Below are 14,297 nucleotides of genomic sequence, written 5' to 3' on the forward strand. Positions count from 1 at the left end.
TAAATTCTTTTATTAAACACTTATTTAATTATGATGATATTATATATAATTTTTATATTGGCAATTAAATTTCAATTGTTACATAAATATTATATTTTAGGTAATTGTATATTTTTTATTATTTAAAAAATTATTATATATTTTTAGAATTTTTGAATTATGTTTATTTTTTAAAAAGATTGTTATTATTGAAGAATAACTAATCTTTGTGATAACTTAAAATTGAAAAAATAAAAGATACGTGATATTAATACTCTAAATTTTTTAAATATAAATCTTAAAGTAAATATATATGATTATGATTAATGATTATAATTAGAGATTTTTATTTTATTTCAATTTTTTTAAAACATGTTTATTTTACTTAAATTTTATTTTTTTATTGATTGTTATTATTTTTTGGTATACTTAACTGTCATTAGTTTATATCAATTAAAATTTATTACTTTAAAAAAATAGATAAATATCTAAACAATGAACAAAAAATATTTTTTAATAAAAAGTTCATCATCATATCTTATATTTTTATTATAATTAAAAATTTTACAAATACAACAAACTAAGTGTTACATTATTAAATATATTATTAGAAGTGAATTATTAAATATAAATTATTAAAAATATATAATACTTAATTAATTATTATAATCACATTTAAAGGTATCTAAGTTATTTTCATATAATAAAAGTGATATACTTCAAAAAATATTTATATATAATTTGCTAACAAATATATGTGATATTTATCATAATTTTATTTTTAATAAAAAATCATTGTATTAAACTATTAAAGTGAATAAATAATATATTTTAAAGGTGTATAAATGTGATTTTTATTACAAAAATGTTTATAAGATAGCAAATCTTATTTTATTTTAATTTTATTCTTAACATTTAATTTTAATTTTACTCTTAATGTTTTAATATATTTCGGTTATATCACTAGGATAAATTCATTGATTATAAATAATTAATTATATTAATTATTTGATTTGACCAATATAAATATTAAATTATTTAATAAAAAATAAAAAAATAAAATAAATAAATTTAATTTAAATTATTCTCTTATTATTTTTTATATATATGAATGAGAATGTGCTTTTATGTATTTTGATTATTAGTTCTTAAAAAAGTTATTATTTTATTTATTAATATTTAAAAATTTTTATAATATTTTCACAAAATTTGATTAATAGGTTTTTTTTTTAATAATGTTTTTCTTTAAAAACTTTAATAAAAATATACCTTGATTTTTGTCTTTTATATTTTATATTCGTTGATTATACTAAACTTTTTTTATAGTGTATTTTTTATCAGCTACATGTATTGTTTTTTTTGTCTTCTTCTATATTTTTTAATTATTTTTTATCTTATATTTAATTATTTATTTTACTTTTACTCCTGATACGTTAATTATATTTCACTTTATTTTAGTCTCAATTTTATGGTTATCTTTTAATTATATACAATTAAATAGTTTCTTTGAAAATATGCTTAAATATATTATCTATTATATATAATCATTAGGATAAACAAACAAATATAAATTGAATATATAAATTAATTTTAATTAAACTAAAAACTACATGAATTGTCAAAAAAATATCAACCAATTTTATTTTTAATTTTTCTATAATTCATTTAAAGGTAAAAGTCTCTCTATAGCCACTGTCATGGTCGATAAAAAAATTACAAGTCTCTATAAAATAAAAAATATATAAGATAAATAACATATATGTCCAAAGCTATTAATTATAGATTATGGACACATTTCTAAAAAAGAGTCTTATAGATTAATATACAATTTTTTAATTTTTTATTGTTTCTAAAATTTTTTTAGAATTATCAACATTTAAGTTATCTATATACGTCACTTCTCAAAATATTATGATTTCACAAGTTATAATATATGATATTAGTTATTGTTATATATATATATGAAAAATGTGACTCATTTTAGTGTTTATCCATTTGTTTTCAATTAATAATGTTATAACAATGATACATATAACTTTATGAGAATGACATAACTTACATTTTGGTTATCTGAGAATTTACTAAGTGACTGAAATAGCTTCACGTCACGAACCAACAAATGCTAGCAATAAAGATGATGAAAAAACCAGTTGAAATGGATATTTACTGGGATTACTCGCGATTTGGAGTTAGATGGGAACCCATGATTCGTGAAATCTTCATAACCCGTCCATGTAAAATGGATGGAGACGGAGACATAGGTACTCACTTCATGGGATCTATTAAATCTACGTGAATATAAGATTACTGATTTATCCTAATTTAGATATATATAAATTCATTTCTTAAATTTAGTAGCCCTAATTCCTACTTCCAATTCAAATTCTTTATTTTTCTTCCCAACTTATTATCAAGCTCAATTTTCTCTCTCTCTCTAACTCATTATTTCTGTCTCTCAAGTTTATCACTATATTATTCAGTATTATCCCAAAAATTATGTTATGTTATTATGTCGGAATATATTTTTATATTTTTTTTAAATATTATTTTTCATAATGAATATGTTATGAATTATGCTAAATTATATTGAATTGATTATTTTATGATTATTATATTATATATATTTTTTTGTTAATTGTTCTCAGAAAAATTTAAAAAATATTCGTAGATATTTGAAAAAATTTGTGTTTTCTGAAGGAATAATTAAACAGAGACTTGCGAAGACGGAGAGGCGATGGGGACCTTTTTTTTAAAATAGGACTGAGAGACGGAAAAGAGATCTGCCACGTTCTCCTGAATATCCATTACTATACCTAACTAGCAACGAAAATCTAATTGAGCCGATTTGAAATGAGATACATGTATTTCATTTGTATTGGGCCTTAAAGTAACGAACCTAAGTCGAATTTGGTATCTTAACAATGAGTCTAGGTTAATCTTACTTGCTTCAAGATCTTACCAAACCCAAATATATCTTGGATTAGTATTTTGAGTCATTGTTATAATAAATATTATATTATTAAATATTATAACATTCAATATATATAAAGTTAGATATATTTACAAGATATTTTTAATTTAAATTAAAAAAATTAATCTCTCTTTTGGTTTTAAATATTATTTACTAATATAATAAAAAAATAAAAATAATAATAATCACTCACATAAATAAAATAAATAATCCTAATATATACATGCCACTACATATATCAATATTATTATATATAATAAATAATTTTTTTATTTTTTTATAATGATTATTTATATAATTTATTACATAATTTTTTTCTCTTAATATTAATGAATTTAAGATATAAGATATTATTTAACATATAAAATAAGTAACTTAAGTCATTATCTAGGATAATAAATATAATAATACAAATACCTACTTATTTATTAGCAATACTCAATAAATTATATATTAGTCCCGTAAAAAATAAATAATTAATATATTAGATATTATTAATATACAAAAATTATTTAAGTTGATGTCTATTTTAGTAAACTTTTATCTAAAAATAATTTTGAGTAGTGTAATCCAAACAACATTTATTTTACTATAATCTATTTTGATATAAAGATTGCCAAACATAAATCACCTTAACACAAACTTATTTTTCATCAAAATCAAATTTGCAAAATCAATTTTATGTAAACTCCCATTTATAAATCGTAATCCAAACACACACTTAATAATCAAATTCACTTCCTATTTTTATTTCATAATAGTAACCTATATTTGGATATCTCAAAAATTATAACATTGCTTAAATGTTAAATATACGTACGTTGCATCTTTCAAAACTCCTCCAAATTATCACAGGTTAAATCGCCTTTTTTTTTCATGTTCATAATAAAAACTATTATCTTCCATGTTCATAATAAAAACGGTGACTTTACCCATGACTCATAATTTTCCATTACAGTTAAGTAGCCTTTTTTTTAATCCAATCAAATGCTTTCCTTAATAAGAAAGAACAAGACTTTTGAATGGATAAGCTACTAAATCAAAACATTTTCTTATATAGCAATACATAATATGCTTTTACTTTATTGAATGTCTATGTTTTTTCTATATTTTTTATTTTTTATATATACCTATTAAGCAAAATCACGATCTTTTATGAATACAAATTGAGAAATAGCAATTGAAAATGAAATGAGTAGCAAAACTAATAAAAATTGTCAGAATGCAGAATTTTATTAAATTCAAGAATTAAACGTGCTTATTCATACAGTAAGATTTTGCTGATAAATGAAATCTAGTGTAGGGGCTCCCACCGGAACAATAATAGAGAACTAATAACAGCAACTAACAGTATTTGATAGCAAGAAATTGGGAATATTACTAGCACAACTATACCCTAAAAATTATTAGCAAGTCCTAATTATGGGTGCACAAAACTGATGTTTGGTTGACCCGCATTCTTTTTCTCTTACTACTCTCTTGGTAGGTTTCCTGCATAGTGCATACACAAACGAAACAAGAAAGAAGAGTAAATAATAGTAGTAGTAAGCTAATATAATGTAACTAAGATGGTATATAAGAAACAAATACCTGTTGGTTGAGGGCATAGTAGAGTCAGAGTCAGATCTGCATTTGGAATGAACAATGGGCCCTAGTTGATGTCTGTCCATGGTGGCCAATGTTGTTCCCGTGGGTGCCTTAAGGTATGTGGCTCCTCTATACATCCACTCATCCATTTCGTCTTTCATTTCCTCTGTCTCTTCGGGAGCCAGCGACCCTGGAATCGATTCCTTTCCCGAAGCCTCTGCACCACTTAGCCACAGGCTCCCACTTGCAAACCACTTTTGAGACCCCTTTTGCTTCCGGCTTTTTGACATTCGGTTCCTAGTCACGTGCCAATCCATATGTCTACTGTGCTCATCTTGCCTTTTGAATCGGAGACCGCAGCTCGTGCATTGTCTAGGAAGATCACTGTATAAGGCACTGATTACACCTTCATGACGAACCTTCAAGATATCTGGATCGAACTCCGTCCCAATGGAATCCTAAAACACAAGTTCATTTAAATTACTTTCTCAAATCAACAAACTAAAAAGGGAGGGAAACTAATGAAAGTATAGTTACCAGTCCGGTAGGTGGATTGGTTACCGAGATCACACCATGATTCACTAGTGAACTAATCAAATCAAGATATGTAGGTGGTGGTTGACTTGTCATCGAATCATGGGCATGGGGATGAGACATCATTTGTGATGGAGCAGTTGGGAGGCTTGGACGTAAAGTGGCAAGGTTCCCCCATGTAAATGCAAAGAGCTCCCATGACTAATTTGTGTTGAAGATGGAACTTGAGGTGGAAGAAACTGTAGTTGAGGTGCTTGTCCATGATTTTGCAGGTTAGAGGAAATTGGTCCAGGTTGATTAGGCAACTGGTCATGTATAAACAGAGTTCTATTTGGACCATGACCCACATTGGTGTTATTATTAATGTTTATTGGTTCAAGCAGACTCCTAGGACGTTTTTGCAATGGAAATGCTGGATTCAAGCCGGAAGGACGAGTAGCATGAGCATTGAAAGCAGGGGAAGCAGCCCCCATATTGAACGGGTAATGTGAAGAATTAGATAGATCATTAGATAACTTCCTTTTCCTGGAGAATCTAACACTTGATTGCATAGAACTGCTGTTTCTACTACAGTCTACTAATCCTGGATTCATATCTTTCCAATCAAACTCCTCTTCTTCAGTGTGCTGCCATGATGCCAATGGAAACTTGCTCCCTAAACCATTTCTGCCAGGCTGCTGCTCCACAAACAAAAGCTTAGTACTAGGAATTTCACGGCCTTTGTCACAACCATATGCCTCAATAAGAGCTCTTGGACTTTGACGTCGTTGTTCATCATTGAGATTATAAGTCTTGGAAGTTTGGAATATGTTCCAACCATCACTAGAAAATCTCTTTTGCTGCCATTCATTCAACCCTCCTTCTCTTGTATTACCTACAGTTCCCGTTGAGTCCAACCGATCACCACCAACCTGTGAGGATGAAAACCAACACACTGTTAGAATGCAGCTTATCTGTCTGCAGGATCTCTCTTTCTATTAACAGGTATAATAAACAGACACCTTTCTAATTAAAAAAAATTTTGGAGGCCACATCATTCCTATATATATATATTATTTTCATCAATCATGACAAACAGCCTTAATGTATCAACAAAATCACTGATATTTTTGCATACAATACATATTTCACACAAAGCTTACAATATCCATAATTGAACTATAGTGTTCCATCTGCTGCAAGGATTGTGGTTTAATAACATGTGCTCCAAGAATCGGTCCATGAAAATCATATTCCCCAAAGTGATTAGCAAAGGGTTGTTGATTATTAATTGCTGGTAAAGATTGCAATTGAGCTTCAATATTACTTAGGACAGAGGGAGGAAAGATCTTTGACCAGGTACCAATGAGACGTTGCAGAACAGAATGTAGATTAGGCTGGACCTGTCTGTATGCCTCACAGTAAACCTTGGCACACAATAGAATTGTTTCAATCTTTCAATAACAGAATAAAATAAAAATGAAATATAAGCAGAAATAAGCATGCTCTAATTAACCTACTTGAGGTAGACGTAAAGAGAAGTATTTAACATATTCCTGGCCAAAATTCTTCACAATGCTGTCCAGAAGATAGAGAGAAGGAAGTTTTTTATCAGCAGGCACCTGGCAGAGGATAGAATTAAACAATTGAGGAACCATATAAACAACCGAGATTTAAATAATATTATAGCTTAGCTTTACTAATTTTCTACGGCACAAATATCAGCATTGTTATTTGCTAAATCAGAACTCAGGAACTTTTTTTTATGTGGCTGTAGGGGAAGTGATCCCTGAAAATCAACCTTAACAAGATAAACCTTAAACCTTAACACATGTTCTTAATTACTCTGCCCCTGAGATCAATATACGAGATACAGCTAGGGCGTGCCCCAACTTCACATGTATGCTTAGAATTTCGTTCCAGTTCAGTCAAGACCTGAAATGCGTTGTTTTATTCTTAGGTCTTAAACTCACTTTCGTCCTTTCTATAGGATTCATGTGCCAATTGCTAGTTATCCGGGAAGTTATGTTATCCTAAAATTCTCTGTTCTTAGTTGAATAATAATAATAATAATTAATGATTTAGAATCCATTCTCTCTTGCGGAAAACCCACGCAAATAAATCAAAGGCAAGAACGGATGGAACGATAAAGCCTGTTGGAATTGGAAGTAATGACTTTTTCTCGTATTCGCAATCAAATAAGACCGTAAAGCAAATAAAAAATAAAATATAAAATAAGATTGGAAAAGAAAAATAAAACTTAAATGCTGATATATAGGTAACTGCCAAAATTGAAACAACGCCAATAGAGGGACAACTTTCGACCCCAATAAAAGAAGAGTTCTTTCGTTACAAATGGCGCGAAAAGGTGATAACTTTCCGCAGCAATGGAGACAGACCTCAAGAATCCGGTTGCAAATGGCATCGGCGATGCCCTTGGCGTGTTTCCTCTGCTGGCCAGCAATGATAGTGAGATCGGTAATGATGGGATTCACATTGGAGGTGAGTTCTGACAACAATAGCCCATACGTCCGAACAATTTCTTCGGTAGAGAAAGCCTTGAGGTAGCTTTGGCGCCGTGGAAGTAAGGCGTTAAACTGGTCCACGAGCATGGAAGGAGAAGGCTGGTGCGTGATACCATTCGCCATTTGTATTCTAGCTGCTGGGTGCACAATAGAATTTTAGAGAATTTTTAACTTTGACGAAGGAGAACTGGAGTTATATCAAATTGAGAGAAGATTATATTGGATGAGATGTAAACAGGATTGTGGCCTCTAAATAACTATTTATCAAGGTTCTGAAAACCGGACTGGTAATCAAAACATAAATCTTACAATCACTAATTGCACATTTTTTCTTCATAAGAAGAGAACAATGAAAACATAAAGCATATAATAAATCAAAAGATCACCAATTGCAAATTTTTTAATAAGAACAGAAGTTAGAACAGTGAAAAATCAAGAAAGATTAACAAATTCAAGATTAACAAAGCTCATCACAATGATTAACAACATAAAAAAGAGCAATGAAGGCACAGTGAATCAATAACATAGGCAGTGCAAATTCAAGAAACTTTAATAAAATTTAACAACAGAAACAGACAGTAAGGCTGTAATAGAGTTATCAATTTAAAATTTATCATCAAATACAATCAGTGAGCAAAACCAATCAACCAAGCACTGACTGGTCATTCGGGAAAAAAAAATAAAAAAAAATCAAAAGAACATTTAAATCACAGCAAAAACACAACAACAGCAATAGGAACATTTAAAAACGAAGCAACCCAAAAAAATATCTAAAAATCACCATTGCTGAAAACAATGATTTGATACGTGTATGCTCAAAGAATTAAAAGATAAGCTTACAGGAAAGTGAAGAATACCCAAACCAAAGAACCTTCAATCACAGCTTAAACCAAGAAAAAAATTAAAGATAAAAGAAAAACAACAGAACAACAACACAAGAACAATTAGCAAATTAACAGTTAAACTAATGCAAATGGAATCATCATGCTAATATGTTTTCCACAGAGATGCTATTTGTGCACCTAAACTTTCCTAATTACTAAGATCCAATTATTCTTAATTTCACATGCAATCAACTTACTAAGTTTCTAAAAGCTAGAAATTATAAAACCAACCAGAATTATTGTTAAAGCATTTCATCAAACATGTTGAGTGCAGTAAAATTAAAACGAAATAAGAGAATTCAAAACTTAATATCAATGTGATAGAGAAGAGAACGTAACAATTGTATAATCTATGGAAAAAAAAATCCAAACCACTACCAAATCAAATAGTTCCTTGTTGTAATAGAAATCAGAAGTTGCAGAGTTTGAAGCAGAGTATTGGTGAGGGTTTAGGGAACTCACGGCGGGCGACAAAAGAGAGCAATTTCGACAGCTAGGTGGAGCGCGCGGGTTGGTCGCAGAGTTTGAAGGAGAGCAACGTGGCTTCCAGACGAACGCTATAATGCGAACTCGAACAGTGAACGGCGAGTGAACGCGAACGGTGAACGCCGAGCGACTGCGAACGGCGAAGAACGCGAAGGAAGACGACGGCTGAACGAAGAGGCGAACGTGAACGGCAAACAAACGGCGGCGGAAGCGCGTCTGAGCAGACAAAGAGAAGGTCTGGCCGTATGGATTTGGGACAGGGGAAGGAGGAGGCCGCGAAGACGCCGACAACTACGGACGGCGGCGGCGGTTCCGTTGACGAAGCTGGGTTTTAGGTTTGGAACCTTAGGGCATCTTTTAAGAATCCGTTGGTTTTCGTTCCGGTTCAACAATTTTTTAACGGTATAGAAAATGATGGTTTTAAGAGGAGGATCGAACCACTTTTCACTTCGGTTTTATGTTAAACCAATTCGACCGGTTGATTCGATCTGATTTTTAAAACATTGCTATTTATAAAATTCTAAGTCCTCCCACCTAATACGCTATGTTGTTGCGGTTCGCGTGAAATCAACGTATTTTCGAATTTTCATAATTATTTTCCTTTTTTTCGATTATTATAGATGGTGAATTCTACTGTAAAGATGTAACGTTGTGTAGATATACAGAGATGGTCTTATGGATGACACGTGTTCCTAGTGTCTTCCATGAGAGAGCAAGTTCTACTGTAGTAAGTTTTTTGGGTTTGCATTCTTCATTTGTAGTCAGCCGTCTTATTGTCAACGAGGATACGATGTGCATGAGCTCCTTAATGTTATCGGACTAGGCCTCTTTTTTTACAATGTCAGTGATGTATTCTTTTTAAAGGGAGTGGAACTGTTTTGAATTAGAATAAACGATTTGACTTTTTCTTAGTATTTATACATGTGAATTTAAAGTGAAGGAGTTTTTTTGTTAATAAAATTAGGTGGAGAAATAAAACCCTAAAGATGAGGGGTTCCACCAAAAAAGGACAAAAAAAAGTTTGTAGTAATAAAAGCATATTAGAATTAGGTAGGAATGGCAAAATTTCCCGAGACTCGGGAATCTTTGTAGGGACTGCCTCGAATAGAGATCCGACTGTAGGGGATTTTCTCCGCGGGAATGGGGATGAGGAGCAAAACTCTCCCGAGACAGGCGCGAAAACTCGAACGGGGATTCCCGCCCCGTCCCCGCTAACTCCGAAATTCACAAATTTACTTAATTGTCCTTAATAGTTTATTTCTCATATATGTTTTTTAGTCATTTCACATTCCATATATATATATATAAAGACCCAAAATTCTAAATCCTTATTTGCATAACTCTTCTTCAATTCATAGATCCCTAGCGTCGTCTATACTCCATCCAACCTCCACTCCCTCACCACTCTCCCGTCTCACCACATTGTATGCCCTCACCATTCCATCACCCTCACCACGTCGTTCTCTATATTCATGGCATTCATTTTCACAACTCTGTCATCGTATTCATTCTTTTCTCTGCTGTCGTATCCCCCATCTCGTTCACTGCTTTGTGCTCTGGCTTGTCATGGCGTCCCCTACTGCATCATTTTGAAAAAAGTTACTATCTTGTCGTTTTGACTTTTTGTACAAAATCTTGGCGTTTTGTATAGGATGTATACTTTTATCTCTATTTCTATGAAAATTAATAATTAGTTAAAATTATCAGAGAGATAGAGAATGGGGTCCTTGCGGAGAATAGGACCCTGTGAAGAATGGGGATAGAGAATAATTTTCTTTTATAATAGAAAATGAAAACGGAAATGGAGAGTAAATCTAGAGGCAAAAATGGGGGAGTAGGAAGGCATCCCCGCACCCACCCTATCTCGTTGATATCCCTAGAATTAAGTTACTTTTATCACCTTTACTCTTTTAGAATATATTGAAGTGAATTGCAATTTTAAGATAAAATTAAAAGAAAGTAATTTTTTATTTTTCAATTTATGAGTTTTTTAATATTTTTTCTGTTACACAAGTATCAGACAAAAATATTTTTTATATTTATTTAATAATAAAAAAGATCTATTTTCTTTTATAAAAAATATTATATATACGCTTATATATGATTTCTTTTATTTTATTATATGTGTAATACAATTGAATTTACATACGTTTTAAGAAAAAAATATCAATAATTTAATTTTTGAATTGAGTTAGAATGGAACTATATACTTTTTTTGGAAGGAATGAGTCTTTTAATTTGACAATTTTTTATTATATTAATTTTATAATGAAATGAGATGAGACATTGATATTTGATAGAAATAAAATAATATATTTAATATTGTATTTTTTTTAAGATTTTTTTGTTATAAAGTTTATTTTAATTTTGTTAAGAATTTTTTTAATAACTTTGAAGTAAAAAATTCTAAATCCATCACAAAGATAACGTGTTTTTAAAAAAAGTTATGTGGATATGAAACATAAAAGATAATTTACCTTAACAAATGATTGAAATTCAAATAAAATTACACATATGTCTTTTATTGGAGTTTGATTATACATCTATCCTATTTGAATTTTTGTAAATTAAATAAGCTAAGTTCAATTTGCACGTATACACATAAATAGAATCATACAAATTCTTTTTATACTCAAAAGCTTAAATCTATGTAAATTAAATTAAATCAATTCAATTTAATAGTATAGAAGAAATAGTACTTCGCTTTTAAAAATCTAGGATTTTGGTCATAAAAAATTGAAACAGCCCAATTTAATTTATAATAGTAAATCGAATTACTCCAATTTAATTTACTAAGATTAATTTACATTATTAACACCCTAATTCGATTTAGTTTTATGTTGCCTATTTAAGATTCGACTTGGAGCATCTAAGAGAAGAATAAGACTGAACACCATTTCATTAATTATAGAAATTTAAATAAATTCTTTAAATATTTAAAGGTATTAATCATATTAAATAATTTAATATATTAAAGTATTTAATAAATTTTAATTTTTTTATATAAAAATATTTTAGGTACTATTTACATGTATAAATTAATTTTAATATATAAATTTTAAATATATCAATAATATGATTGAAATAGTTATCCTATATATATATATGTGTGTGTGTGTGCGTGCGCGCGCGCGCATGTGTGTATACGTGTGTGGGCATTTAATCAAGAAAGAAGAAATTAATATGATAACAAAAATAAAAAGTTAATTTTCTAGAAAAAAAAGATAAAAAATAAATTTGTTTTTTCTATCATAAATATTATAACAAAAATAAACTTTTTAATTGATGAAAGATATAAAATCATTTTTTTATTTTTTTATATTTTTTAAAGAATTCAGTTATACAAATATTAATATATGATATAATTTTTTATATTCTTATTTAAAAGTACTATATTTTGTACAAATTAATTATTTTAAATAAAATATAATTGACAAGACCATAATTTATATGAAATAGTAGTTCAAGCAATTAATAAAAAAATATTATCTTAACATATAAAAAATATGAAAAATTTTTTCAAAAGTTTTAAAACATCATAAAACAAAGAAAAAAAAAACTTCAATTTAAAAACACTATTCTTCACAGCTTTTTCTGTTTCCATTATAGTTAGATGCTTAAATTTCCTGCACCACTGTGCAAAAGAGGCAACACATGTCAAAAAAGAAATGTAATAAAAAAGAGTATTTATAAATCTATATGAAATTTGATCTGTACACTAAATAAATTATTTTAGCATCTAAAATATTCGAAGTTTTGACAAAAACAAATTTTTATATTTGTTTTTGATAAAATATTTTAAAAAATATAATTCATTTGATAAAATAATCCAAAGATTTAGTCAATAATTTATTTATTCAATTAATAGTTAAATTTTTAAAAAATACTAATCTATTATTGTCATTTATAATTATCCTTATTCCATTCCATTTTCTTTTTTTCATTTCATTCTTCTATCACCAAGTCATCACTCACGTTTAATATCTAAATTCACCCACTGGCCACTACATTATCCCATTTAATTTTTTTAAAAATAAAATAAAAAATAATTCTACAAAAAAATTAATCCATTTTTATTTTTTAGGATTCAATTTTTTTTTGTTGATTTTAGAAAATGATTATGAAGATTCGAAGGTATGCTGACTTGACGCACGGCAACAACATAGGGTATTGAATGGCAGAGATTTAAAATTCTATAAATAGTTATTTAGAGGCCACAATACTATTTACATCTCATCCAATCTCATCGAGTTAAATCCCAAAATAGTCCCTGAGATTGACGTCGTGCACTAAAATCGTCCCTGAGATTTCAATTACACTAATTACGTCCATGAGATTGACAAAAGTGCACCATATTAGTCCGTGACCCATTTTCCATTAACGGCGTGATGACATGGCTTGATAACGTGGACTGTAAGTGACACGTGGCATGCTGATGTGGATGGTTGTGCCACGTATCACAATGTTATTTGGCCACGTGTCCGTTTATGCCACGTGCCGCAACAGTATTCGTCCACGTGTCGTCCATTATGCCATCATTGTAGATGCACCAAATGAGTCCCCTACTTTGCATTAAGTAACTCATTTTAGTCCCTAAAATTGAATGCCGTGCAACAAAGTAATCATTTCACCAGTTTTTTCTCATTTTTCTATAAATTCAAAATTCTCAATATTTTAATGCATTAATTTCAATTCTATTTTTTCACATGTTAATAAAATAAAAGTGCTTTTATAAAATATCTTTTCTCTTACGAATACTCTAACCGCCGATTTGGAGTTTACGTGAAGCCGTGAAAGCATTTCAAACACCTTCACTACCATCTCCGACCTCTTTTAGTGCTTTTATAAAATATATTTTCTCTTGCGGATACCCATAACTACCATTTTGGAGTTAACGTGAAGGCATTTTAAACTTCTCTCATTATCATCTTCGACCTCTTTCGTCTAGGCTGCGGAGGTCGGAGGTGGTAGTGAAGGTGCTTCAAGTGCCTTCAATCTAACTCATTTACACATAACAAAAACGTGTATTTCATAAGAACAAAAAAAGATGTTTATTTTAATTATTGATTTCTTGTTAAAAACACATATTTTTTTATGAAAAAAAATGTGTCTAGTCAATCATATAATTATTTAGGGGTAAGTATAGTTTTGGTCCCTAACGTTTTGGTTCAGAATCGAAATCGTCCCTCTTGTAATTTTCGAATTAAAATCGTCATTAACGTTTTTTATTGTATTAAAATCATCCTTTTTAATAAAATTTTTAATTTAATTCCTAAACTACCCTTATTTTAATAAAAAAATAAAATTTAAAAAATAAAAAAACACGTTTTGGGGGAGGGGGCAAAGGAAACG

At 29.3% G+C, this 14,297-nt stretch overlaps 1 protein-coding gene and 1 long non-coding RNA gene across 2 annotated transcripts; both read right to left on the reverse strand.

Moving 5' to 3' along the window:
- Positions 1–4,158: 4,158 nt before the first annotated feature.
- LOC127741663 (uncharacterized) lies at positions 4,159–4,685 on the reverse strand. The gene is made up of 2 exons (XR_008002802.1): positions 4,541–4,685; positions 4,159–4,441 (listed from the first exon to the last, which is right to left on the reverse strand). It is a non-coding gene; the product is annotated as an uncharacterized LOC127741663 (long non-coding RNA).
- Positions 4,686–4,865: 180 nt separating this feature from the next.
- LOC107466657 (polyadenylation and cleavage factor homolog 4) lies at positions 4,866–7,559 on the reverse strand (the record flags this gene model as incomplete). Its single annotated transcript, XM_016085660.3, is given in 5 exon segments — positions 4,866–4,995; positions 5,075–5,982; positions 6,214–6,477; positions 6,571–6,672; positions 7,450–7,559. Coding segments are annotated over 4 exon segments (1,265 nt in total), but the record flags the coding sequence as incomplete, so codon positions are not given.
- Positions 7,560–14,297: the final 6,738 nt, after the last annotated feature.

Source organism: Arachis duranensis, chromosome 9, assembly GCF_000817695.3.
Source record: "Arachis duranensis cultivar V14167 chromosome 9, aradu.V14167.gnm2.J7QH, whole genome shotgun sequence".
NCBI classification, from domain to species: Eukaryota; Viridiplantae; Streptophyta; class Magnoliopsida; order Fabales; family Fabaceae; genus Arachis; species Arachis duranensis.